Source organism: Phaenicophaeus curvirostris, chromosome 13 (genome assembly GCF_032191515.1).
Source record: "Phaenicophaeus curvirostris isolate KB17595 chromosome 13, BPBGC_Pcur_1.0, whole genome shotgun sequence".
Taxonomy (NCBI): domain Eukaryota; kingdom Metazoa; phylum Chordata; class Aves; order Cuculiformes; family Cuculidae; genus Phaenicophaeus; species Phaenicophaeus curvirostris.
This window is the reverse complement of record NC_091404.1, coordinates 8783804-8811345: the sequence shown is the minus strand read 5'-3', so window position 1 is coordinate 8811345 and position 27542 is coordinate 8783804. Positions and strand designations below refer to the sequence as shown.

The window sequence follows — 27542 nt, the reverse complement described above, 5'->3', positions numbered from 1 at the left end:
AACAAAAATATATAAACATGGAAACTGGCTACCCAGAGAAGGTTGTTCTAGCCTTGGAATTTTTTAAGACCCAGCTAGACAATTTCAGCCACTTTCCAGCCACCTCTTTCAGAATTTTGGCCTGAGATGAATGCTTAATTCTTCTGAAGTCTTTGGAAGTCTTGGTCAGATGTCTTCTCAGCTGCCCCAGAATGACTTATCTATTTACCATTACAGCAGCTTCTACACAGCCCGTAAGACTAACAGTTACACTGATACCTGTTGAGAACAGTGACGGCTTCTGCATCATCCTTACAAGTCAGCAACTTCTCCATGTTATATTCCAGCACTGCGAGACCGAGCTGCAAGATTGCCTTTATTCCATCATAGAAGAAACAGTCCACCACATTGACTGCACTTTCAATAGGCAGCACACTGATAAAAAGGGTAAGGAACCAGGAGAGAGAGACCGAGGAGAAAAAAGTCATGTCCATCATGTGGTCTGTCAACTGAGGCAGATGAACTCTGATGAGCTCCTCAAACACTGCCTGATCTACCAAGGCACCTGCAGGGAAAGGATAACAAAACCACCACCCAAATCTTAATACAGAGAAGCAAACCTTTCTCAGCGCGCTGGCCAGAAATAAAGCCCAGATCCTAATGCAACTTTGTCATAAAAGCAAACACAGGCCTAGCTGCATGGACCCACCAGCTTCATTCCCTAAGCTGGAAGCATTTTGTACATGGGTCCAGAGCCTGGATGCACGCTGTGAAATGTGTTAGCACTTCTGTGGGCATATGGCTATTTCAAATGATCCTCCTGAAAGCTGATCCACCCACTCTGCAAGTTGAAAGAAACTCCACATCCAACTTTTCTTCTAGCATATACACCTGCAAGTACTGAGTATGAGATCAAAGACTAAGTCTAGACCTGGAATAACTCTTTTTCTTTACTTAAGCTGCCTTAGTTTCAAATAAATAGTATGAATTGGAGCCACAATTCCAAAAGAACAGTATAATAGTCTAATTGACTGCTTCCTGAGCAGTTATACCTAGCATAATGAGAATATCTGAGAATCATATCCACCACTGCTTAAGAAGGACTCTTGGGACGTTCCCTGTAACTCTCATGTTCTATTATACTTCACAATACTGAATCAAATGCAACAGTTTCTCTCCACTGTTCAGCCTTCAGCTCACTCCTTAAATGAATGATCATTTCCAATTCTGTATAGATAAAAAGACAGACAGATGTTACCAATGATTCGACGATTGAAATAATCGGGTAGCATCCTTTCACACACAGCAACCAAAAGCCAGAACGCTTCCTCCTCTTTAGCATACAGCAGGAGTACTGATGTCAAAATATTCATCGCCTGTAACATTCAAATAAGAAAGGAAGTATTTACAAGCAAGTATTATGAAAACACAACTGCTGTCATTTGTTAAAATTCATACTTCTGAAAGCATTTTACAGCACATTTCTAGAGTGCTAGGATAACCTACAGCCATACCCAGTATAAGACTCTACATTATTAAATACGAAGCATAGTATTTAAACTACATAAAAATATTTTTAATTGCTAAGAGTCTAGTAAGAATGCAAAGGCACATATGAAGTTGACATGACAGCATTTACCAACAAATTCAAGTACCATGTAATATATATACACCACGTAACCAACGTTACATAGTGGGATGAAATAAGCAAAGTGAACCACTGAGCAAGAAACTGTTACATATATGTGATTGATTTTATGAGGTGCCACCATACAGCCATAATGAGCTAATATTTAGACAAGTAACACTAAGAGTCTCAAAACTGCTGTACCTGACAATATCCAATTTGGGGATTCCTGTATGCATAAGCTGTAAGAACTCTCCTGAGTGCAGAAATTCCTGTGTCACTTTGAAAGGCAGGATGCTCAGGTAAGGAGCGACGTAAATCTCGTTCAATTTCGTCAGTAGCTAAAGTGCAGGTTCCTAAGGACTTTTCCACCAACTCAGTGTAATAACCAGGGTTGGATGCCATGTCATTCACAGCACCTGCCAATACATTGCATTGCACAGTGTTAGAGGACAACAGTAAAGATGTGTCTGCAATTTGAATAAGCATTTTTTGGGACTACTGAGGAACCTCATGAATCTCCAGATGTTACTGCAGTAATGCTTCAGAGTAATTCTACTGAAACCAATGGAATTACTCTGAAATGAAAACAGAAAAGCAAAATAAAATAAGGTTTGGAGGAAATCTAAGTAACTTGCCATTATTTTGACTTACTTTTCTGTTTCATTGTGGAAGGAAAGCTTACTTTCACCTATAATTTTGCCCAAGTTTTCTGGCAAACACAATATCTTTCCATTTGTAGACATGGGACCAGACTAGTAACACAGCATAAACGCCTATGTAAATGTTCAAAGAACACTAGCGAAGATAAATCCATTTTCACATGTCCTCCAAAGGAAGGAGTACTGTACAGTAGGCTGAACAAAGAGTATAAAATGCATCTGTTACAATAAACACATCCTCTGAAAGAGAAGTAAGCTCTGCCCCGGGGAGCACAGCGAGTACAGCTAACAGATAAGGTCCTGGGTGGCTCCTTAAAATCTGCATCTCATTTTCTGAATCTGACACAGGCTTCCTGTATGACCATGATCAAGTCAGCAGCTGCTGCCTTTCTGTGAATGTGTAAGGAAATCCACAATTCCTGTATAATCTCACTCTTTAAATCAAGCAACAAACTATAGCAAAGTGCTGCAGATAACTGCAGCCAAATTCTCTGCTGGGAAAACATTTTGTGTCTGTTAACACTATTCTCTCAGAAAGCTCTCAGAAATCAAAAACAATTGAAACCCAGTCCCACAAACATGCTTTTCTTTTTAGCAAGTAAAAAGCCCTTCTCCTGGAACAACATGTATTCTTACCATTATTTTTCAATTCAGTTTGTTGTAAAGGAAGCAGACGCAGGTTCAGTTTGCATCAATGCAAAACTAAATAGTAGACAAAATTATCTTGTCCATCATTTTGAAGTGTCTGTCTTCAGAAAGATTTGGACAAGTTGCAGAGGTCAGAGCACATGCAGTCAGTAAGCAGAACATCCATGCAAAGAGCCCACAAGACTAATTAAGTTTACTTGCTATGCAGTACCTGAGAAGAGTAGCCAGAGCTCTCCTCTTAATGCCTCCGGGATCCCTCTTACAACAAGGTCTCGAGTCTTCTTTGTTCTAAACATGCTGACACCATGTCCCCGTTCAACAAAGTGAATGTTCCAGGACTGTTCTTTCATTTTTTCTTTCAACTAGGAAAAGCAGAAGACAATAAACATTAAGCACTTTTCTTTAGAGGAATGGAAACAAATTTTGCTCTCATTACATAAATTTATAAACTGGAAAGGGCAGCATTGGTATCAGTATTGATATGGGAAATGAACATTATCTTTGTAAAAGGTAAATAAACAAAAGAAAGAAAAGAAGACAAAACTGAATGAAAGCAGTAAGAAAGACAACGAGCAAAAATAGGATGAAGAGAAGGTTCAGATGGCTTATCTGGCGGCAGGTTTCTCTCTGCTAATTTGAGAGCTCTAACAAACAAACAAAGAGAAAAAGTATTTGGCCATGACGGCACAATGAAATCAAGCAAGTGATTATTTGCAAAGTCAACTCACAGTCACAGGATGTCCTACTGTAAAAAATATTACAGAAACATTGTCCACAGCATAACTTCATTAGACAGAAGAGCAAAAGAATGAAGCCAGGAAGAAATTAAGTCAATTTCTCAATAACATTCTCCTTGCCTCCAAAGAGCTTGTAGTAACTTCGTATCCTGACAATTCAGATAGATATTAAACGTTTACTATCATAAAACAAACAGCCATCTCTTCCCTGTGGGATGGAAGAGCAGGAGGAATTAGCTTGTGAAGATACGGCATATCATTATTAAACAAGATGAGCAGAAAATTAAATGGAGCCATGAAGAAGCACCCTGTGGACTCCAAATACAGAAAACGCAGATGAAAGATGACTGACAAAGCCCCAGAGAAAATCAGCAGCCTTGCTGGAATACATTTTGAATAGACTTCAGTCTTTTCCAATTACATTCCAAAAACTGTTGGCCATTTTATCCTTTACCATTTTAGAGTCTAGATTTTCAGCATCCTGCGGATGGTAGACAGTCATTAGGGCTTCTGTACCGACAGTTTTGCTGTTATCTCTCTGATCCATTTTTGATGGTCCTGCATCAAAATCCTTGGGACTGTCACAGACAGAACCAGCTGCACCCTTAAAAAAAAAAAATTAACAGTGGCAGTTATAAAAGCCAAACAATCCTTCAAAAAGCAGCACATATACCAGAAATCATTTCGTTTCTAGACCATCATTGTTTATTATATTAAGTTACAGGTACTAGATACAGACTTCCAAAATAAATGAAAAACAGCAGTCCCTGCTCTACACAGCTGGGCTTTCAGGAGGTTGCACTTGAAAAAAGAATCCATCTCTACAGCCAAAAACTTAATTACAAAAGGACAAATATTCATAATGAGAACTGCAATAGACAGGGAGGCCTAACCATCCATCACCGCTGAAGTCAAAAGGAAAACATTAGTTTAGATGGAGCCATATACTGAACTATACAGAAATTCTCAAAATCTAGAGGTACAGCTGCTGCTGTTACCCATCTTGTGTTGAGATTCAGGCTTAAATATAAACGGATTGCATTACACAGCAAAACACTGACAATGACATGTAAACTCTTAGTAAGACTGCACAACTTTATTCATAGGAACAGGTACTAAGAAATCAGAACTAGTACAGCTGTTACCTCTGTATTTATGATGTGTTGTGGACTTGAAGCTGCATTGCATTTCATTCTGAGCTTTGCCACAAGCAGCTCAAAATCTCTAACCTCCGTGAAACGAAAAGCTGTTTTTCCTTTGGTACTAATGCTGACTCCTCTGTTGGCTGGATCTGCCTTATCCACCCCTGTAACCTACGGAAGCAAGGATATATAAACAAGGCAACAAATTTTACCAGCTTACTTCTAAAAGAGAAAACCTGTTAACAAGACATGTACATGAAACAGCAGTATGAAGCACCATACAAGCAGAATTAATAATGCAAGTAACAAAATCACGACTTCTAAAGCTCAGTGATCTGGAGCTATTTTAGCATGAGGTAATAAGTATTGTGCAATAGATTTTCAACACTGTCCCTAAAACATTTGAAAAGCTTCTCCCAAGTGTGAATGCTGAGCTTATTTCAAAGTCTTACCTCCTTCTACCTGCTGAAGCTGTTACTTTTTTTTCCTCACCATCCTAAGGCAGACAAAATGTGGCTTTTGCAAGTAATCACATGAAACATTTCATATGAAAGAATTTCCATGGAGAATACCCTTTCAGAGACAGCTGTCATAATACATTACAGCTAGAGCTGATTTTAATTGTCGTGATGGAACAGTTACAGATTAGAGCAGTTAACACACTTCAATAATGCCAGTACAAGTAAGATAATCATCATTAGTTGGATTGACTGCCATTGCCAATGCTTTTACATTGTTACAGGTAACAAATGAAAGACCACTGAATAAAGTAACTCTGCAGAGACTGACAATCTGTGAGAATAAATTTAGTCAGCTTCTTTAATAGAGCCTTTTTTTTTTCCCACAGATTATGGAAGTCTCTATTGTTTGCAGGACTATTTATAGGCGATCAAATAAATTGCTTTATCTGAGTGGGAACACTGAGTGTATTGCTGAAATTAGCTCAGCTCACTTTCCTTTGTCACATGTCTCACATCAAGCAGGATGTACACAGAGTATACAGAGCTACCAGAGCAATTACAGAACCTGCTTAATTTTTAGGCTATTGTAAAATATGTATGGGTGCTGATGAAAAGCTTTTAATACTGCAAGACAGAAATGTGGCAATGTCCCAGATCACATGAAGTCAGGGGAGGAATGGAGAAAGGTGGGGGTTTTCTCCCAGAAGTTATTACATAGTCTAGCTATAGTAATCTATAGAAATATGAATGCTGTGTCCCTTACAATATGGTCCTTATTCGGTGTGTTGGGACTATCAGCTGTAACGGTATTGCTACTTGTTCACTGACAACTGCCAATGGATTTTCTACAGACTTTTGAACAGACAGCCCTGCTCAACTGCTGCAAAAATAATGGCACTACAGAGCTAAGAAAGCAACACTGCAAAGTGATTACTGATCTTCAAGATCCTCTACCTTTTCCAATTCTTTACTTTTTAACCTGAGAATCTCTCATTAACTCAACTTCAAGAGTTAAGTATAAGCTTTTTAATGTAAAAAAAAAGTATTAATAAATTTGGATTCTGTACGCAGCTAGAGAAGTCAGAGTAAACAGAAAAGGGAAAGAGGATACAGGGAACAAAGTGGAAACATGAAAGCAGTTCTGTAAGCCTACAAACAGAATTTCTACATGCAGTATCCACAGTAGGGGGAAACGTATGACATCATGTAAAGCAAATAGATTCTAATGAAAATCTGCTAACCTGGCATTAAACTACACAAGTGCAAAACTTCTGGTATAATTGGCTCTGACTTGCAGTTTGCATTACCTCTCTCAAAGGAATGATTATACTGCACAGGCTGCCATCCTGGCTAGCAAAGCAGATGTAGTTTTCTGAAATACACATTTTCCCATGGGCGTTGTAATGACTGAAAGGAACCCATAAGAAGCACTCATGAACTTCCTTCAAGGTCTCTTCTTTGGGTAGCCTGAAGAATGCACTGAACTGCTCACTGTGGGCACGGCTCTCTAGGCCTCTAGAGTATAAACAAAACAAAAAACAGGATAGGGGGGAGAAGAGGAAAAATAATGAAGTTTAAAATGTCTTTATAAATACAGAAGTTAAAAATACCTTGGGAAAAGACAGTAAAACATCATGCTCTCCCCATAATATGTGGGGTCGATCTGGAGGGTTCACTGTTTTGCTTGAAGAGGCAATGAAGGGCAGGACCACACCCATCTGTATACACCCACTTAAAATACTCGCACACTTCACTAAACAGGAATAGATTCGAACTTGTTCTTGCACAGTGAAGCACTGTGCTGAATCAAGTCCTACAAGCAGCACAGAAAAACATACTAATATTCTAATGTGCTGTTTCCCCACCTAACAGAACAGTTCATTTAAATCTAAACCAAGTTTCATCTTGACAGAGGGTTAATTAGTCAGACAGGCAGCACATGTTGTAAACATTCGCCATGAGCTAATTCTTCACAGGTAGCTGCAACCAGAAACAACATTTTCGTTGTAGAGCAACATCCCTCTCCAGCACTGCTACCAAATTGAGGAAACAAAACCTAAAACAGGTTTTATTATCAGTGGACTATAAAACTAAGTAACTTTCTTAAATCAGAGAAGCCCTGCAGTTATCATTTATATATGTTTTTTAAATGGTTTGTTCTTCACCTTATCCATCCTTATCAGGTCTCTTAATTCTTTATTTTCTAATCCTAAATGCTGCTATAAAGCCTTTCAAAAATTCAAATTACTATAAAGCCTACAATTGAAGACCAGCTCTGAAGGTGTGATTGCTTCCTGCCTTCCTATAGGCTTCTGATACTGCAAAGTAAAAATAAATGTCTTGCATTACTTTGATCCTAAATTTTAATAAGACACTTGTTTAAAAGAACGTTAGATTTGCTGACATTTACTTATCTCAAGACAAGGATTCCTCCTCTCTGCCTAAAAGAAGTACTCGGCCCAGAGCAGAGAGACTTTAAGTAATATATTACCTCTTGGTTATCTGCAGAGGGTCATGAAGGACAAAGTCATTTTCAAATGTCTCCTTGTCAAAAAGTCTCCTAACAGCATAGTTTGCCAGCTGTTCCATAAGAAGGAATGTTTCACTAATGTGCAAAAACATGGAAAAATAGTGATCTTCCCCACGGGAGCACACATGAATGCTCTCTGTCAGAATCACATTGGAAGTCTTCTCAAGTTTTGATATTTCATCCCAGGAGATAATAAGTTTTACTGAAAATACAAATATAAGCAGGTGTGAGCAACACCTTGTTAGCTGTAACTCCCATATTAAAACTAGAAAAGTAGTAGTCAACAGCATTAATAATTAAGCAATATACTTATATGACAACACGCTTCGAAACTACTATGAACTCACAAGCACAAAAACCACTCTCTTCACAATTCCATCAGAAATAATTTTATAGAAAGAAAAACATTAAAGACACACAGTGTATGAAAATACAAACTTATATCACCTTCTCTTCACTCTCACGTGAAACTACAAATTGCAGATACATAACATCATACAAGCTACCCCACTTTGACAGTTTACTGATAGGGCTTCTTAAAGTAAATTGATCACATATTGGCATTTAGAGAAATCATGCCCATTAGCTATGACACTTCCCACTACAAGTGAGAATTAGTTTAGCAAGGATCCTACTTTCTTTCTGATTTTCGGTTTTCACATAAATATAATTATAGCTGAATTATTAGAGGCATTTGTTTTGGGCATTCCAAACTAATGGAAAAAAGGATAGGTGCAATTATCACCAGTGTGTAGTGCACCCATGTGAAATACTAAGACTCTGTGTGTGAAAAAGTAGCTGTAATCCTCACAGACCGAATTAATATGCAGCATGAACTAAAGCTGATAGACAGCTTTTAGTTACAGTCAATTGCAACAGGTCTGCCTTCTCTCTCAAACTTATATAGAGAAGGAAAAGTAATGAACATTTGCTCAAATGGCAAAATAGCTTCCTTAGGGCAGAGGAAAATTTCTTCCAAATCTGAAAGATGAACAGTAAAATCTGAAGAGTCTAGGCTTAGTATTGAGGCTTACTTACCTTCTGCTCCCAGCAAAAATGAGTAAAAGCTAAGGAAGTTGGTACTAAGATAAAGCCATCCTTGACAGGGTACTCTGCCCTTCCAATAACTGCATGAGTAATAGGTAACCAACTTCTCCTGCTCTGGCAATCCAAAACACTTTTCAAACTTCATAAAGCCCTCACGAAACTTCTCAGGATCATCTTCTTTTACAAAAGAACCTTTCCCCTCTTCAGCAATCAAACCCTAAAACAAAAGAAACAGTTACTTTATTTATGCCATGTGGGTGTCATATATGCACCCGCATACATACAGCATAGCATTCTCCTAACATGATAGTAAGTTTAACAATAGGAAGAATAGTCTGCAGTTCAAAACACAGGTCACCAACCAAATGTGCTATTTCAGACTCATCCACAATTTCCCACAAAACTTAGGCAAGACACACATTCCCAGGTCTCCTCTTCTGGAATATATATATTTTTCTCACTTAATCACAAGAATTCCTGGGCTAAATATTTAGCATGTATAAAGTGAACTGCTACACCTTCACAAAAATATACCATATACTTCCCAGGCATTATTAAATTTTTTTGTGAAATAATCTGTCAACAGTTTTACACCACTATCTGGTGTATGATTTACCATGAAGAGTTTATGTCAAACAACCTTACTTCATTGTGGGGCAGACAAACAGTAAAAATGGAGTGTGTTGAACTTAACAGCCACATACTACTCAACCAGAAGTATGCAGCATTGTGGTGTTGTCCTTTGATCTTCTAAAAAGCACGTTATTCATATAAGTGTAGAGCCTTTACTTACTCTTATCTTCCCCTGGACAAAGCTCGTAATATCTTCATTTGAATCAAATACCGATAAAGTATTCATAACATTGTGTTCTAACCAGTCCCAGTGTTCTGTTATTTCTTCCCTGCTGGATCCTGATGTAAAGAGGAAATCAGTATTACTTAAAATTAGAACATACCTTACTCATTTCACTAAAAATATTAATCAAAAGAATACTTAGAAAATTCCTGATTCACAGAGTAATTTAGATAAACAAATCCAAATCACAAGTCTCAATTTTATTGTCCAACACTTGTGTACTCTAAAAATGTAGTTGGTGTACATTAAAATATGCACCGCTGTGTTTTGATCTTTCAAGGCCTTTATGCAGCTATATTTCTAGCCTTTATATCTAGAAGCATCTCCGCTTTGTCAGCATCGCATGGCTCTGCTGAAGCCTGGCTTGGACCGAGAGTTCTTTCAGCTCAGCTGTACCTCCCTGACACAGACAGCAGAGCATCACTAGAAGACTTCCAGTCCAATAGTTTAGAAGGTGGGAAACATTAGATCAAATCCGTGTGAGACTAAGAGAAACTGAAATGTGGGCTTTTGATATTCTCAGCTTCGATAAATCCCACAGCAGTTTCCAGAGCAGAACTCCAAGATTTAGACCTGCTGTACAAAATGCTTTCTAACATGTAAGGATGTAAAGAATAAATCACTGTAACCAGGAGGGCAGCAAAGATTTCTCTTCAGCTACTTGAAACAAGCATTTATGCTGCTTACAACAAACAATCAATTGCTACTTAGTTATGCTCAGTATAAGTCATGGTATCATCTCATTCTCTATTAAGTCACATTTTCACTAAATTTCTAACCATGCTTAAAGCTTAGGCAACCACTGTGCAAGAAACAATGTCATCCTACCCACAATAAAGTTCTGCTTATGCTGTGATTCCAAACAATGCACTGTTCTCATGCAGCTGCAGGCTTCAACGGGACAACAGAAGCATAGCTGCACCCCATAGAGAAAATACATACCGGAACTAACTCCTGATGCAGGGAGAAAGGCTCACTGATTCATAGCAGCTGGACAAGTCTTGAAACAACATTTGGAACCACCAGAATTAGTATTTTTTTAATTCTGGATCCTCTGGGACTCAAACACATGGGAATAAGGACTATTTTCTGTCCTTTCATTATGTATGTGCAAGTTACAAATAACCATAAGGAATGTATAAACCATAGAGCCAAGATAAAATTCAGTTACAAATACTGCATTTTCAAATGGAGAAAAGGCACCCTTGTTATTTGAATTACACTACACTGCTTTTTATTCTAGGTTTCAGAGAGCTATTACCTACTGCACGCTGAATGCCACTTCATATCAAAGAAAAACCTCTCTCACTTGAACTTTCCAGACATACATTCAGATTATGGTTTTCCTTTAAGTACAAATGAATACTCTTACCTACTAGCTACTTTTGTAATTAGAGAAATGAGGTAGGCAAACTTCAAAATGCTTATAGTTCATCTTATTCTTTTCACATATACAATTAGAAATCATGCAAGTGGTAACAGGCAATAAGCAGAAACAATACCAGTCAAACAACAGTAGAGGTCCAGCAAATTCAATATCGAGTCAGTTCTTTAAAGATGGATGGCTCCCCATCAGATGATGGGAGACAGGTAGAGGGAAAAGGAGGGAAAGAACTTACATGGACTAGAATAAAGGGATTCTGGAATATAAATTAGCCTATGTAATCGCATACTGCCAATACCCCGAAGCAAGAACGCACCTTTAACAATTCCTTTTTTCTCTACTTACTTTGTAAAGACTAATGAACTTTCAATGAACACCAAAGAATCAGTTAAAGTTGCAATGGGAATGAATAGAAATTGTTTTAAACACAGTTAAATAGTTAGACTGCATGCAACAGGGTGGATTTGGAACAACACTTCAAAAAAATTATATGAAGAGCAGTTAACACGGTAATTAAATCACAAACTAATTATTTTTCTCAGACTACACATACAGGCCAATTATTTGAGTCACAGTGTGAATCAGAGGCACAGATGTGACACACTAAAGATGGAACTTCTTAATGAATATTTAAATTATTTAGGAGCACTATTTCAGCTCTTTAATACGTAATAGCGGGAACAAAATGTAGTCTCCAATTTTTTCACCTCACAGAAGGAACAATCTGTTTTCTAACACAAAGTACAACTACATTCTGTAGCTGTTTGCTGTAAAGCATACTCACGCAGCACAGAATTGATATAAATTCAATCCTGAAGTGAAGATTACCTTTTGTATTTTCCCCAAGGCCATTAAAATTCCTCGGAGTATATTTCCAACATTCTTATCAAAGTACCTTTTAGCTAGCCTGTCACCATCTGTTCTGGCTTCTTCAGAAGTAGTCCTAAAATTTTATTTACTGCCAATTCCCAAGCTGTTCAAATACTATCAACTTTATAAGGCTGCCCTTTTAAAATTACATATAATGAATAATGATAAATTGTGATTAACCAGTTCTCTCACTGACTACTGCCCTTCAGAGATGCCCTTGCAGAATGTGAACAGGAACAGATTAGCATTACAGCATGAAATGTGTTAACTATTAACTAAATATCCAAAGGAACAAATCTGTATTTTAAAAGTAGCTGACTGCATAGAAATGACAGCAAGAAGCACAATTTTTCATTTAAGGTGAAGCAATGAAGATACATAATAAAGCGGTAACAACAAAATCCAATATAACAACTATAGCACTTACTAGTGGAACTACTCATGCATTTAAGTGTTTGCAGAACAGCAGACTTCCCACAAAGCTCAACTTTTGCTGCAGACAACTAAAAGGAGGGCCTAGAGCCTGGAGGCGTCTAGATAGAGTCTCACTCTTTCAAGTGTTCTTTCAAGAACACTATTTTTAAGAAAAAAAATTACAGCATGGAAAAATGAACTCAAATATATGGTTCTTTTTTACTGTAATTATAGATGTTTTCAGAGTTTTCAATAAGCCTGAGAAATAGATTAATTCCACAACAGTGACTTTTAGCATTAGGCCACATGACAGTATTAATTTGAATACAAAGACAAGACCATGTCTCAGAAGAAACACTGATGCATGTAAAGAATAAGAGAATCCTCTCAATTTCTTGAATAGAGGTCTCTTTAGGCATTCAGTAATTAAGCAGCCTGTGTAAAAGAATTAAGAGTATTTTTAGCAGAAGTTGCAAAACTGATAATAAAAAAACCCGCAAATCATAACAAAATAAACCTACACACGCTATCAAAAAGCATGCTTTAGGAAAAATCACATACTCCACTCTCAAGGTCAGGGTTTTTTTTCCTTTCCTACTGATTAAAAATGCAACATGAGAAAGGATTTCTTAAACTGAAAGAGCAACAGATATGTAGAACAGCTCTGACCATCGCTGGGAACATGGCTCATTTTAACAAGCAAAGCTAAAGCAGACAAAAGCATTTGGATAAGAAGCTCCTATTATTTCTAACTGCAGCACACTTATTACTCCTAAGAGTCAACTTATGCCTATCATCCTGAACTGTGTCAAGTTGCACTTGCAGCTTACAGAAGAAAAGAGTGTGTTTCTGTTATTTTAAGAGAGCACCAAGGCTTTTGTATCTGATGGACTGCTGCAGAAAGCAGGCAATCTGAAGTTGTAATATGAAGCGCCCACAGATATATTCTGAAAAACTGGAACCACACACTGCTGTCAATGCCAGGTTTGCATATAATTTTAAACCATTCAGAAGACACAGGAATGAATAATGATGTGGGAGGATTAACCTAAAAATGTATCCTCTATGTTGTACCCTGATTTTTCACTTTATAAACTCAGCTTCTCAACCATAGTACATACCGCATGCAATGGACCAATAGACTTGAGAGTCTGGTGTCTGATGCAGGATGCGAAATGGGGCGACTTTCGATGTAGAATCCAACACCGCATCTAATGTTCCCACAAGAAGACCTGTTGTATTTAAGAAAATGTATACAGCATAGTGAATCTAAGGTTTTGAAATGCACACTCACTTCTGATTCCTTTCCTGGTGAACAGGAATGCTACTCAAGTAAGGACTAATGAACTCTGAGAAAATAAACAGCACAAATGAATAAAGCAAGAAGTGCTCCCAGAGGAACCTCTTAGGGGTGTGATGATATTTTGATCCACTAAAAGCCATTATAAACACAAAATGAGGTTGGAGAAGTTTTTTGAGATGTCCCCCTTGGAAGCAATACCCATGTGGTGTGGTAAACCAGAGGACAACCTGAAAAGTAACATGGTTGTTCCCAGCCTGCAATGAGCACAAGCAGTAACTGAACAAGCTTTTAATTAGTCATTCTTCTTGTCCTGTTTTAGGAGACTGCCATTCCATTATCTCTGATTTTTATAAAAATTCCACCATTTTTCTGTACACTCAAATGTTTTGCTGCGCATATCACAATATAGCTAGGAAATGCCTGCCATTCTTCATAGATAAAGATTCTCCTACATGAAGTATAGAACACTAATATTTCATCTTACCATTGCATGCCTAAGTATACTACAGAAAGTGCTTTATTTCCATACAGATCATACACCCAAGATACAATGCCCATGTTACTTCCTGCCACTAAATATTGAAATAGCTCCTATTTAACAGAATTCAGATGAAATATAGTTTCATCAATGAGATATACTTCACCTCTCCATAACTGGGAGCAAAAAGTTCCCTGATTAAATGAGTACACATACTATCTTAGTTACAAAAATCATTCTTTCTTCACAGCAATAAAAATATTATCTTGTCTTGTCTGCAATTCACAGATTGTAAGTAGAATCTTTTTGTGGTTTCTAGCTGAAATCAGACATTGAATAGATAACATTTATGCCTGTTTAAAGAGCTTTGGCTTACTAAATGAGTCATAACAGTGAGCTGATCTCAAAGTTGGCTCTGCTTCAACAAATGTTTTATTATTTCATTCACAATTCTCCTAATACCATTTTCTATTATGCTAAACAGTACAAGGATATTAGTCACATTTGTATGGTTGATGCAAGCACTCAGCTTGAAAGAACAATTATAACAGTGCATTACAAAGCAGTACTCCTCCAAAATGTCATAACAGCTTCCATCTCCTTGGAAGGTCATTAGATTTTGGACACAATAAACTGCATCAGATTAGTATAAGTCACTTCAACAGCCCCAAGAGCCAATACTGCTTTGTCCATGAATGTAGGAAGGTTTGCACTCAAGCTTATAAATGCTCAGGACATTATGAACTGATTCCATGGCCACTGGCATAATCATGAGGAATCAGCAGAGAAGGTGATTAGAATCACCTTGTCCTGAAAGTGCTCTATAAGCTACGGATTTTTTTAATACTGTACTATCAGTCAGGGTTTCCATAACTACAAGCATTACCTTTTATTGCCATTTCCCCAAGGGAAATCAAGAACCATGTTCACCCAGGCAAGTAAGGCCACTGCTGAGCAGTTTGCTGGCACTCTGCTAACTTCATTCACACAAACCTACTGAAGAATGATTCACTTCAGAGGGCTTGAGTAACTCCAATAGGAGGACAGGCTAAGAAACTTGGAATTGTTCAGCCTGAAGAAGAGAAGGCCCAGTGGAGACTTTATAGTAGCCTTGCAGTACTGAAAAGGGGCCTACAGGAAAGCTGGGTAGCAGCTCTTTATCAGGGAGTGCAGGGACAGGACAAGCGGTAATGGTTTTAAGCTGAAAAAGGGGAGACTTAGATTAGATATTGGGAAAAAAATGGTTTCCTGTGAGGGTGATGAGACACTGGAACAGGTTGCCCAGAGCAGTCGTAGCTGCCCTAGCTCTGGAGGTGCTCAGGGCCCAGTTGGATAAGGCTTTGAGCAACCTGATACGGTGGGAGGTGTCCCTGCCCATGGCAGTGGCATTAAAACTAGATGATCTTCCAGGTCCCTTCCAACACAAACCATTCTATGATCCTATGAATGTCTATCTCCTAACTAAAGTCACTCTGGACCCTAACATAAACTATAACCAAAGCAACATCTTCGTGATCAACATATTTAATCTTACCAGACCCTGGTTATGGCACATGTATTCATAACACAGGTTTTGTGTCATCATCACCGTGCTTCAGCATTTTGCCTAACTACATTCTTACCAATACACTCTAGAAAACCTGAGTAGCTCTCCCGCAGGAGCCCCACAGAAGACAGAGGTCATGGTCACACTGCTGCATGGTCAGACATACAGCAGCTTTGGGACAGGCTATTGTGTGCTGAATTACCAGGAAGCAGAACCAGTCAAACAGGTTACAGAATCTGTATCCTTAGGTGCGGTCTAAGAAAGGAGAGAGAATGACATGTAAAGCTAAGCAGGCAGAGCCAAGGCTAAGCAAACCCAGCACAAAGTATTCCTGTCCATTTTTTTCACACACTTGCCAACCCAGAACTATGCTGTGGGAGGACACAAGCCGTGAGAGCTAACTGTATCACCTACAGCCTACAAATTGGTCCTGCTGTAACAGTCAGTCCAGAAGGGTCATAGAAACAAATCCAGTGGCAGACAACTTTTAAAACCTAGGAGAGCACCAGAATCTCCAGTCTTCCTTCAGGTAAGTGTCTCTGCTGTCATCTATCACTTTTCTCTTGGTCTGTACCTTCTCCTGCTATTTGCTGCTTCCTCAAAACTCTCATCTCCCCTCCTTAAAGTCTGTCTTACCAAGTGTACTCCTGTATTCTTGGGAATCCTCTGCTACTGCCTCCTCCACTAGTCCCCATCACAGCTATTCAAACCCTGCAACACTGTTAATCTTCTTTCCCACTCCTGTCTGGAGGCATCACCCCTCTTCCTTCCTTCAGTCTTGCACTGCTGCCTTTCTTCTTCACTCGTAACTCCCCAGTCTCTCAGTGCTGCCGGTCACCTCTAGCCTTGTCTCACCAGATGAAAAATGCTGCTCAAGAGAACACACATTTGCAATGACCTCATAAGATAATAGCTGTTCATTGCTCTTCTAAAGTAAGAGCTAGTTTTCTTCATAGCAACATAAAATTAAAATCAGGTGTAGCAGATTATGCTAACTTATACCTAGGAGGTCAGAATATTTTTAGACCTGCAAATACAAACATAACTGCACTTCTTCCAATTTTCTTGTTAATCTTCCATAATTACGATTTTAATTCAATAACATCTCACTCTGTTTCTGTCAAGTGAAAAATCATACCTTGCACATTACGAGAAAAGCTACAAAAATAAAAGTGCAATGCTACATTAAAAAAGCCTGCTACAGGAACTACTCCATTCAAATGCTTTTCGACACTGTCAAATGCCATCAAGAACAGAAGACCAGTGATAGAAGCCTCACCTTCAACAAAACAGAAGGGCAGTAGGCGGTCCCAGCTGCAGGTCCAGCCGTAAGCCTATGAGGATATTTTTAAATGAACACCTAATTCTAGTTCTTACCATTTCACTTCAGACACAGTTCTTAAACGAATTTTATGACACAGAAAGACAACTTTCATACCAGCTCACCTTCCTTGGCTTCCAAAGACACCAAGGCAGAGAATGGCCCATCTAGCCTGATGACACGACTTCCAAGGCTGAAAAAGATTACCCTCGGTTCCAAGCCAAAGCCAAACATTATTTATTTATCTATAATATTATGATGAGACTAGGAAAGAATTTGGGATTTTATGATGCTTTCTTTTTACGTTTTCCTTGCTTCCTGCTAGTGGTTCTGATGCCAATGAAGAACACCTCACCTCCAGCTAACAGGGCAACTTCTACATCTGAAATTCACCAGCCAGAAGTTTAGACTTTGTGTTTTTATCCAGCACAATATATACACGTTTCAACTACACAATTATGGCTCATGTTTAATATAGCTTGCTTTATCATGACACAATTAGAGAGCCCCTAAAAATCACAGAGAGATGCAACCATGCAAAACACACAAGAATCATATCCCACACAGGAACAGCTTCACTGTGGTTCCCTGCAGCCCTTCTCCTTGGCAGGGGCAGTGGCACACCAGACTATGAAGGAGTCAGTTCTACTTTGAACAGCTGGAGTCCCTGCAGTAAATAATGATATGAACAGACATTATTAAAAATACAGAGTTGGTTCCATACCTCGAGGTTCTCTTGAGATAAAGTTTATTACATGTTGGTCAATGCCCTGTCACTTTCCTGGCCCACCCCTCCTGACAAGCGCCATCAAATCTAATGCTTGTTTTTAAAATAAGGGATCAGAAATGCCTGAGCAGGATCTCATTTAATACCCTCAGATGCATGCAGGTAAAGGGATTTAGAAATGAGCATCCTGTCACAGCAAGACCCATCTGTCACTTCTTCTGATGTCTCCTCCACCAAGCTGCAAATCTAACTCTGACAGGGTGTCTGCTGGAGCTGCCGAGCCAGTACCATGGGCCAGGTTGGGCTGACCTCAGCTCTACCTACAGCCCAGGAGGGCCGAGCTCTTTCGCACCAGGGGTACCTGGAGGTGCCACAAACTTCACCACATCTTCTCCCTGTGGGACGTGCTTTGAAATGCCTCTTTTATGCAAGGAAAAAAAGGAGGGAGGGGTGGGTGGAATGAACTATATAAGAAACATCATGAAGGTCAAGGGCTCCAAAGCCTGAGCAGGTCACAGAATCATAGAATAGTCTGGGTTGGAAGGGACCTTAAAGATCATTTAGTTGCAACCCCCCTGCCACGGGCAGGGACACCTCCCACTGGACCAGGCTGCCCAAGCCTCATCCAACCTGGCCTTGAGCATCTCCAGGGATGGGGCAGCCACAGCTTCCCCGGGCAACCTGGGCCAGCGTCTCATCACTCTCACGGTGAAGAAATTCTTCCTTATGTCTAGTCTAAACCTGCCCCTCTCCAGTTCATACCCACTGCCCCTAGTCCTGTCACCACAAGCCTTTATGAACAGCCCCTCCTCAGATTTCTTGTAGCCTCTTCAGGCACTGCAAGGTCGCTATCAGTTCTCCTCAGAGCCTTCTCTTCTCCAGGCTGAACAGCCCCAGCTCCCTCAGCCTGTCCTCGCACAGGAGGTGCTCCAGCCCTCGGACCATCTTTGTAGCCCCCTCTGAACCCCTTCCAGCAGCTCCCCCCGTCCTCCCTGCCCCTCAGGAGGGGGTCCCGCCCCGGCAAACAGCTCCCGCTGTACCTGCCAGCCCGCCGCCGCCCGCCTCGCCGTAGCCCCGCCGCCGCTGCAGCACGAAGTACTGGTTGGAGCGCTCCTGCACCCACAGCTTGAGGGCATTTTTGAGCAGCACCTCCTCGGGCTTCAGCCACATCGCGCCGATCTCCCCCTCAGTCCCCGCCGCCGCCGCCCATGCCCGCGCCGCGCCGCCCGCTCCCACGTACACAGCCCCGCTGCCAAGCGCCGCCGCCGCGCCCCCCGCCCCGCGGCCTGCCGGGAGTTGTAGTCCCCGCGGCGGGACGGCGGGCGCGGCGCCGCTGGGTCGGAACTACAACTCCCGCCGGGCAGGAGAGCGGGCGGAGGGGCTGTCCCGAGGCATGCTGGGAGGTGTAGTCCTCACGGCGGGCTGGCGGGGTCGGCAACGCTGCTTTGGAACTACAACTCCCGACGGGCCTTGCGGCAGCGGGCTGGTAGAGGGGGAGGAGCCGCCGACTGCCCTTAGCGGTCTGTCCCGACGTCAAACGCGATATCAGGCGGAGCTGGAGCCAGCGTCGAATTGGCAAGGGTTTTGACTGTTGTCAAGCTCATAACATTAAAATTAGTCCTCGGAAAGCAACAGAATACGCATAAGGTTTCTGGGAAGCTTTCTCCCTGTGCCTGTGAGGGGGAAATCCCTCCTGCCCCGGCTCCTGTGACGGGGATCACCGCCAGCCCCGAGAGGATGCTCGCTTTCTAAAGCACCAAAACGAGCCCTAGAGAGTTTTGTTTGCAGCATTTTCAGTATGAAGACAGATATCACCAAGGCTTTGGCTTTTACATGTGTTTTCCTGTCAGCACTGACCCTTACACGGCAGCAGGAGGCTGGGGTGCAAAGGAAAACCCGTGAGAAACCTGCCACCCCCTGCAGTGAGCACCCCTCCTCGCCCGCCTCGGGTCACGCTGGGAGAGAGGAGAGGCCACCCCAGCTGCAGAAGCAGACATACAGCCAAAGTTGCCTATTTACATTTCGTGTTATAAAAAGACAGTCTGCCTCCTTCCTTCTGTCACTCAACATGATTCAGTGCTAATTTGGAAAAGACGTTGTGGGTGCCTTAACAGCAGCTTCACTTGTGGTATCAGTATTTTCATGATCTGTCTGCAAGACCTTTGTCATTTATAGAATCATGGAGTGGCTTGGTTTGAAAGGGACCGTAAAGATCATCCAATTACAACTCCCACCTTCCACTGGATCAGGTTCCTTAAAGCATCATCCAACCCGGCCTTAAACACTTCCAAGGATGGGGTATCCACAACTTCTTAATGTTGTCAACGATTAGCTCTTCAGATTTTTTGCAGGCTGACTTCACCAATTGTTCTGCACTGGAATCATAGAATCACCAGATTGGAAAAGACCCATCGGATCATCGAGTCCAACCATTCCTATCAAATACTAAACCATCCTGTTAAGGAACGAAACAGAGGCTTTCATACTCATAGGGACAGCACTTGAATATCTGCTCTTACTACCATCTTCTGTTGATGTCTCCTGATTTAAAAAGCAGTTCTGTCATTGACAGGTTTCAAAAAAGTATCAGGTGCCAGAATTATTCTGCCATACATACCTGGCAGCCAAGGATTTTCCAAGGCTGTGGGATGACCTCGAGGGTTGTTTTCTAAGAGCACTGGTCAGCACAGCGTAACTCCCAGCTCCCCTTGAAGTCATGATCACAGCCACCCAGCTGCTCAGTCCACACATTACTGAGCCCCTGCTCTTACTGTTTCTTTTGTAATCTCTTCACTATATCCCAAACAGCCCCAAATCTCTCCCGGAGGCCTTATGTTTGATAGCACACTGCTCTGAAACAGTATCTTTTAGTGCTGAGCAAAAACACAAACAAAAATCTTCCAGGACTGGAAGCCCCACTGCCTGCTCTGCTCCAGGTCACACCTCCAGGTCCTCACCTCCATGCAAGTTTTGCTGCTGGTCTTTACTCCTGTGCTGACACAAATCTGTCGTTCGGTACAATGGAGCAAGTAGGACATTCCCATCTCCCAGAAAATTCTCTGCAGCTTGCTGTCCTTTCAGATCCTTCCCTTAGCACTCTCTTTCCAGCATCACTGACCTTCCTAAGATTTTTCCATAAGATTGCTTTATTGATTGTGTATCATATGCAAAATTCAGCACACAGTTATTTTAACTCAGCCTCTACTTTGAGCTCTTTCTAAAAAAAAATCATGCACTAACTGTAAGTTGCAAACTTGACACTTTCGCTTTATCTTGTCTTACTTTCATCCCTTTCAACAGTCCCAAATGTACTTCACTAGCAGAAATGCTTCTGCCAGCACTGGTCTGTTTGCGAGCACAGGCACAGCAAGACTCTCCCATCCAGTTGCAGCTGCATAAGGAACCACCTACACAAAGGCACAAGGGTGAAAGCAGAACCAAGTGAGCAATCACTTTTAACTCATGAGAAGGCTTCAAATCTGGATGAATTGCACCAATATGAGACTTGTTTTCCTTTTCTTCCAGTCACTGATTGCACCATAGCTATAGAAGCTGTAGTATTAAAATGTTTTACCTTCGGGACTGAACAGATTTAACTAATACTACTGTTCTGTTTACCTGTTTTCATAGCAGAGTAGGAAGCAACAAGTTTCTGGTGCTTTACTTTTATTAGAAAGGAAAAATGAATTAAAAGTCATTAGCCAGCATGTGGTAACTAGCACAGATAAAACATTAATGAGACAAGGCAAGTGACTCCTAGATACACTAGCACATGGCTCTTCATGAGGCAGTTTCTTCAATCTCCTCACTTGAAGCGACTGAGAGTAACAGACATTAGCAGGTTCCTGGAGATTACCAGCTGAACTGATGGAATGATTCCTGCATGGATGTTACTCTTCTAAGAGTATTCCCAGAGAGAGTATTTATCATTTAATTTTCCCCAATTAGCCATCCCTTGGGTAGGAAATAACTCCTAAGGGTCTAACACAAGTCTTCTAATTCTGATGCTAATTGTAAGGAGAGATGCCCTTGGCATCTCCACCCCAGAGCTTGGCTTTTGACATCTCACTCATGCTGCACATTAGGACACGATTGCATTCTTATGTAAGATTCAAACTCCGTTAACTGGATAAAAATTCAACAGTAAAATGCTACTGCTTAGAAAATGTCTGCTTTGTTTTCTTCTCCCCTGGTTCAAGGTCTTGAATGTCTTTCTGTTTTTTCCAGTTCCCTCAGGCACTGGATTCTTAACCAAATACTCTTAAGATGCAAAGAGTGCCCTCCTATTAGCTTGGAGGAAGTTATTTATAGACACTTAAGTTCTTCCTTAATCAGTGCACAATCATTCTACAGTATAATCAATCATTCTACAGTCTAATCAATGCATTCTACAGCAGCAGAAATCCATTTAGTGCCACAGATTTTTTCTTTCACTGTATTAAAGACCTCCTAGAAATGGTAAATTACTTCCCTCTAGTAACCATCGCCAAGATCATATAAATGAATAGCTATATAAATAGATAAATAGCTATCTAAATAAATCTTGGCTTCACTTTGTGCAACCAGCAATTGAACAACCAATGCAGAGAATTATAATATAGTTAACTCACAGTGGATGAACATTGCAATTCAGTTTCCATTTTCCCTTAGAGCCAAAATTAAATTGCCAAAGCCAGTAGAAATTTTTTTTTTCATCTATTCCAAAATGCCAGTCATTACCACCCCTGCGGGAGTGGATTCTATTCAAATCTGCACAGGGAAAACATCAGTCTAAACCTGTGTGGAAAGGCAGGGCTACCTGCTGTTAAATTCAGAATGAAATTACATTAAATCACACAGGTAAGGTAGATGTGTTTGTTTATTCTATCCCGCTTCTAGGTCATTTAGAGACTGAGATGGACTAAGTCTCTCCATTTTATGGGAAGAGTCCAACTGCTCTTTTGACCCAAACTGCTTTTACATGTTTGCAGTCCTTCATCACAAGTCCTGCTTTTCCCTTAAGCAAAAATCTCAGCTATAACTACGTGTCTACAGGGACACCTGAACATTTTCCTCAGAAAGTTCTAAAATTTTAGTCTGGGATTTAAAATAAAATCCCACTGCTGTAAGTCTTGTTTACAAGAAAGCACAACAATCCAGCGCCAGGTGACAAGGCTTCCTCTTCTGCAGAACAAAAAGTCTTTCCCAGCCACCTTTGACAGCATCCAAGCATTTGAGTGAAGTGTCTACATCAGAGATTTCCTGGGGGAGAGATTCCTGTCAGCAGTAAGTAAACACTTGGAGAGGATGCTGGAGCCTGTTCTGCTTTCTCTTTGGGGGCAGAATAATTGACATCTGCATGAGTCAACAGGAATATTAAGAGTTGAGGCAAATGTTCTAGGAATCGTTACTGCCTGGGGGACATAGTTTGCAGCATCTTCCATGCAAACGCTTGTGCAATACTTCTGGGTTTTGCTGTATATGCACTATAACAGCAAGCTTGCATTGCCTTTCAGGAAGAACCCTGTCCCCAGGTACATTCCTCTTTGCCTCCTGCTCAGAGGCAAGAGTCTATCATGCCATAGTGCATATACATCTGCATATGTAACATGGAGCCATTCAAGCCTACTGCATCACCAGACAAAAATATTTATAAAATCTGCTGCACAGTACTCAGCAGGGTCAGCTAAAGACAGCTGCTATCCATGGAAACTCAAAAATAAAGTGAGAGTCGGGCAGCAACAGTCCCAACCTCAGTGTCACCAATTGTGTGTATGAAATTTGTACGCTTTCATTTTTAAACAAAACCGTTTGCATAGCTAATATTTACAAATAAATCTGCACACACAAAAAACCATGGCAGACCCACAAGTTTAGCTGCAAAGCCAGAGAAGCATTAAATTCTTTTGCCTAGCAGTAGCTCAAATGCTATTCAGGTGCAAATGCTGCTTTTATTCTTTTAGCAGTTGAATCTTAAAAATCTTCCTGAAAATGACTAAGTGCCTTGAGCTCCAAGCAAGTTCACACCTTTACAGAACACATACATTGTCTGATCTTACAGCAGTGAGAGTTTACTGACATGAACTGCTCCATCCCTCAGACTCTGCACTAGTGCATTTCCTGAGAAATTCTATGCATCCACCTCACCCTTTGAATTATCAGCGCTGGGAAAAAGGCAGCTTTATTGCTCTTAAAAGACAGTAAATAACAAGGCTTAAGTCCTATAAACAAAGCAACACAAAAGCATAGGTTAGAATAATAACAACAAAAAATACACCAAAGCTCCTTTCAATGTATTGAATTGATTCAAATTTCCACCTTCTTTGAAGGTCAAATCTTGTTCTTTCAGACACAGAAGACTTGCTAATGATTTCATGAGAAAGTTCAGGAGCTGGGTATTTTCTGTGCGTCTGTTCATTTCTCTTCTCTGCACTTCAGATGTAGAATAGAAAGTTATTCACAGACAAATACAGCTCCAGAGTGAAGTCCAGTTACACTCAGCTTTGCAGTTCAAACCCATAACCAACAACTGCTTCCTAGCCCAGACTTGAAGCTGAGCAAAAAATAAGCACAAACTGGCCAGGGGAGTGTCAAGTTTTTACTACACCTAATAGTAAAGTAGAGAACAAAGGGAATTTAATCATTTTTAAAATGCTTTGTGTTACAAAGCAAGCAGAAACACTTCAACAAGTGAGGGATGCTGAGCAACCTGACAGAGGACAGCGAGATACAAGCTATCTGATCTGAAGAGTTCACATAAGACCGGCTCATGCCGAAGATGCCTACAGCAATTCAGAGGTATATCAAGCAGTTCACTGAACACACCCCAAGCTGCTTAGTTTTTCTCTTATGTAGAGCAGAGGTTTGAGACTCTCAACACAATTTAACCCCATGGGACAGTAGTACCCTGCACATAATTAGCAGTCCTTATTCCAATTAGTTTGAGCAAGCACTGCTGCTTTTTGGCAGAAAACCGAATGGCTTGTGGGATAGAGCAAATTCAGCTTCTGTTTCCATATAACAGCTGGTAATCAACATCTCCTGTCAGTCAGTGTCATCAAAATATAGTTTTATTTACATTTGCATATTCAAATTCAATACAAATCAAGAAATATTTACAACATTTTTAATTCTACTATAGCTAAGAAAATGCATTGCTTTTCCCCTCCAGATTCAACAGTACTTTATTGCGGGCTTTAAGACAAAGTTCTGTTAGCATTAGAAATAAGCCATAGATACAGAGATAAAAAAAATAAAGTGCATCTGTAAGATGTCCTCAGATACCTTGAGTGGGCAAGGTCCTACACTTAACTATCAAGGCATCCAGTGTTCCTCCGTGACCGCAGTTCCACTCCCCACTGATGGCAGACACCTTCTCCAGTCACCTGTAACGTTTACAGGATGTCAGCTCTCCCCGCAGCTTTAGCACACAGGCAAGACAATGCACAGTAACAGCCCAGCATTTTCAGGGCTGGATCATTTTCAGAACAAAACACAGCAGAACCTTTGGGAAGTATTTTTTTTCATCTTTAGTTCAGTCTTCCTGAAGTCATCCCAGACTCTCATAAAGCCAGGATTCTGGCATATTGCTGGTGCTATAGATGGCTGTAACTCCAAAAATCATGGAGGATGTTTCAGACTGCCAGAATACCAACAGGTTGAAAAGTTCCTGTACCCTTTATAGTATATTGTACAAGTAAGATTTGGCCTGTCAGCGTGAGGCGCTCTCTTTTCCCTTCAGGAATGAGTGGCTGGTGGGTTGGAGCTGAGAGAGAAAGAGACTCAATCAGTTTACTAGATAACCAAAGACACTGTGGGCAAAATCCAGTTTGACAGGCCTTAGTTTGTACTTTCTCCTATCAAATTAGTGCACTGAAATATTTAATACAGTGTTGCTTTAAAGCAAACTGTGTCTGGTATATAAGTATTATAAGTATTAGACCAGATCAAAATTAGTTTGTTTACAATGAAAATCCTCTTGAATTAAACCAATAAACAACAAAAAAGCCAAGTCAAAATAATCCCTGGTACAGACAGCTATGATAAAGAATCTTTTCCTTATTTAAATTACTTGAACACTGAAGAGATGCTTTGCTGAAGATGGAACTTTTGTTTTAGTGTTAAAATCTGGTGTTTCTCTTTATATTTAAGACACCTCCATCTGAAGAGCACTAAAACTAAATTCCACATGGGAGACAGTTTCAAGAATGGCAGACCATACAGTTATGAGCTGAACAAGTCTACTTGATCTCAGCATTGCCAAGGCAGTATTTCTCCAATACAGTCTTGCGATGTTTGGTATACACGTGATGGCAGTAGGCAGCTCCCTGGAGAAGGCTCACACCATGTTGCTGGGCATGTTCTTAGGACCTGACTTCACGAACTTGTGTTTCGTCTGCCTCAAAACTCGGGTTGTCAACATGTGGAAGGACATTCACGGTGGAGGGCTGGGATTCATTGTTTACAAGATGCATGTTGTCACCTGTCCAGAACAAAATCAAGAAAAGATAGTTAAGAAGTGTCATAAGCAAGTTTTACTATTTTAAAGCAAACCACACTTACTTCCACAAGCCTTGCACCATCTAAGCTAGAACAGGACTGACTCTACAGAAGTTTACTTTAAGTAATTAACTGCTAAAAGCAGACAGATCTGTGGCAAAGCAAACTTGCTCGTCCAAAACGGAATCTCCAAAGAGATAAACAAGATGAGGAACATCTTCGAAAAAATCTCTGTGGCCTTTAAGTAGTAAGCCTCTCATTTCAACTACTGTCTTCCTAGTCTCCAATTTTTAAGTCACATTTAGGTTGTTTCGGTTCAGAGCAAAGACCCAGTGTCAGAGCCAAGTGCAAACAAAAGGGAAGATTAAGAATACCCTGAAAAAACAAGGTATTCAAGCACTGCAAGGTATTACCTTAGGCAGCCTCCCCTCCAATTCACAGCATAAAGCAAAGTGCAATGCAATCTAGCAAGACAGATAAAACAGACTCACTTTCTGATGGTGCATGTTCCTCCAGAACAGATTCATCTGCTCCTTGTACAGAAGCATATCCAGATGATGCAGTTTCACTATGATTATCCTCTTCATTAACTGTAGAGGCACTTGGTCTCCCACTGGATACTGTGGCTTGCACAGACTCAGCCCCTTCTTCTACATCCGCCTTTGTGAAGGAAGAGAAAACAGTTAAGTTACCACTTCATAGGAGGCTGCATCTTTCCAGGAGACCAATGCCTGCACAGACTGGATACTACACATGAAAACTCCTAGACATGAAAAAATAACAATTGAATGGAAAAAAGCCATTAGCCTTCAGCATCACAGGTAAAAAGCAGTTATTGCCTGAGTGGGAAGCTCAAATGCAGTTTCAGCCACCTCTTCACTTTTACTGCCCAGTACCAGGGGAACAGATTCTCCTTCCACTCAGTGCACATCTCCCTCCCACAGGCAAACCAGCATACATTTCAGCTGGTCCAGGCAGTGTCCAGCTTTGGCAACAGCATCTTCCCCTGGCACCTGCCACAACAAGCAGTAGCAGAACACGTGAGATATTCCTTACGTATCCAGGAAGTCACGTTGCTCCAGGAAAGCTATACATGCCAACACATTCCCTTTTCAAGGACTTCAGGTACTTCGTAACTGAATAGGGGCTGGTTTCAGGGGAAGCATGAGTTGTCAAAGCCTGCCCAAGGCTTTGAGAAACACCTTTACCTGCAAGCACAAGGGCTAAGAGCAATTCTTCAGTCATCCATCACAATCAGTTTTGGTTGACCTTATGCACAAGGCTTCAGATGACAACAACTCAGATCGGGTCAGCTGTAGGCTCCAATAAAGG

The 27542-nt window shown here is 40.7% G+C and overlaps 2 protein-coding genes across 6 annotated transcripts in view; both read right to left on the bottom strand.

Annotated features, from left to right (window-relative positions):
- Positions 1-18953, bottom strand: part of TBC1D8B (TBC1 domain family member 8B) — a 29449-nt gene extending 10496 nt beyond the window's left edge. For 2 of the 4 annotated variants that reach the window (XR_011338388.1, XM_069867729.1), the window contains exons 1-12: positions 18773-18953; positions 13479-13589; positions 9627-9745; positions 8825-9050; positions 7748-7988; positions 6564-6771; positions 4799-4966; positions 4108-4257; positions 3128-3278; positions 1811-2025; positions 1238-1355; positions 259-544 (exon numbers count right to left, since the gene is read on the bottom strand). Coding sequence is in view for 2 of the 4 variants with exons in the window: in XM_069867729.1 (XP_069723830.1) it covers positions 259-544; positions 1238-1355; positions 1811-2025; positions 3128-3278; positions 4108-4257; positions 4799-4966; positions 6564-6771; positions 7748-7988; positions 8825-9050; positions 9627-9745; positions 13479-13589; positions 18773-18902 (2123 nt within the window). In the remaining 2 variants the exon portion in view is untranslated. The remainder of the gene's footprint in view (positions 1-258; positions 545-1237; positions 1356-1810; positions 2026-3127; positions 3279-4107; positions 4258-4798; positions 4967-6563; positions 6772-7747; positions 7989-8824; positions 9051-9626; positions 9746-13478; positions 13590-18772) is intronic. The other 2 variants (XR_011338389.1, XM_069867728.1) reach the window with 2 other exon arrangements.
- Positions 18954-24765: 5812 nt separating this feature from the next.
- The window catches only part of RNF128 (ring finger protein 128), a 39586-nt gene continuing 36809 nt past the window's right edge, over positions 24766-27542 (bottom strand). For both annotated transcript variants that reach the window (XM_069867730.1, XM_069867732.1), the window contains exons 6-7: positions 26702-26870; positions 24766-26193 (exon numbers count right to left, since the gene is read on the bottom strand). In XM_069867730.1, the coding sequence (XP_069723831.1) occupies positions 26075-26193; positions 26702-26870 (288 nt within the window). In that variant the 3' untranslated portion in view covers positions 24766-26074. The remainder of the gene's footprint in view (positions 26194-26701; positions 26871-27542) is intronic.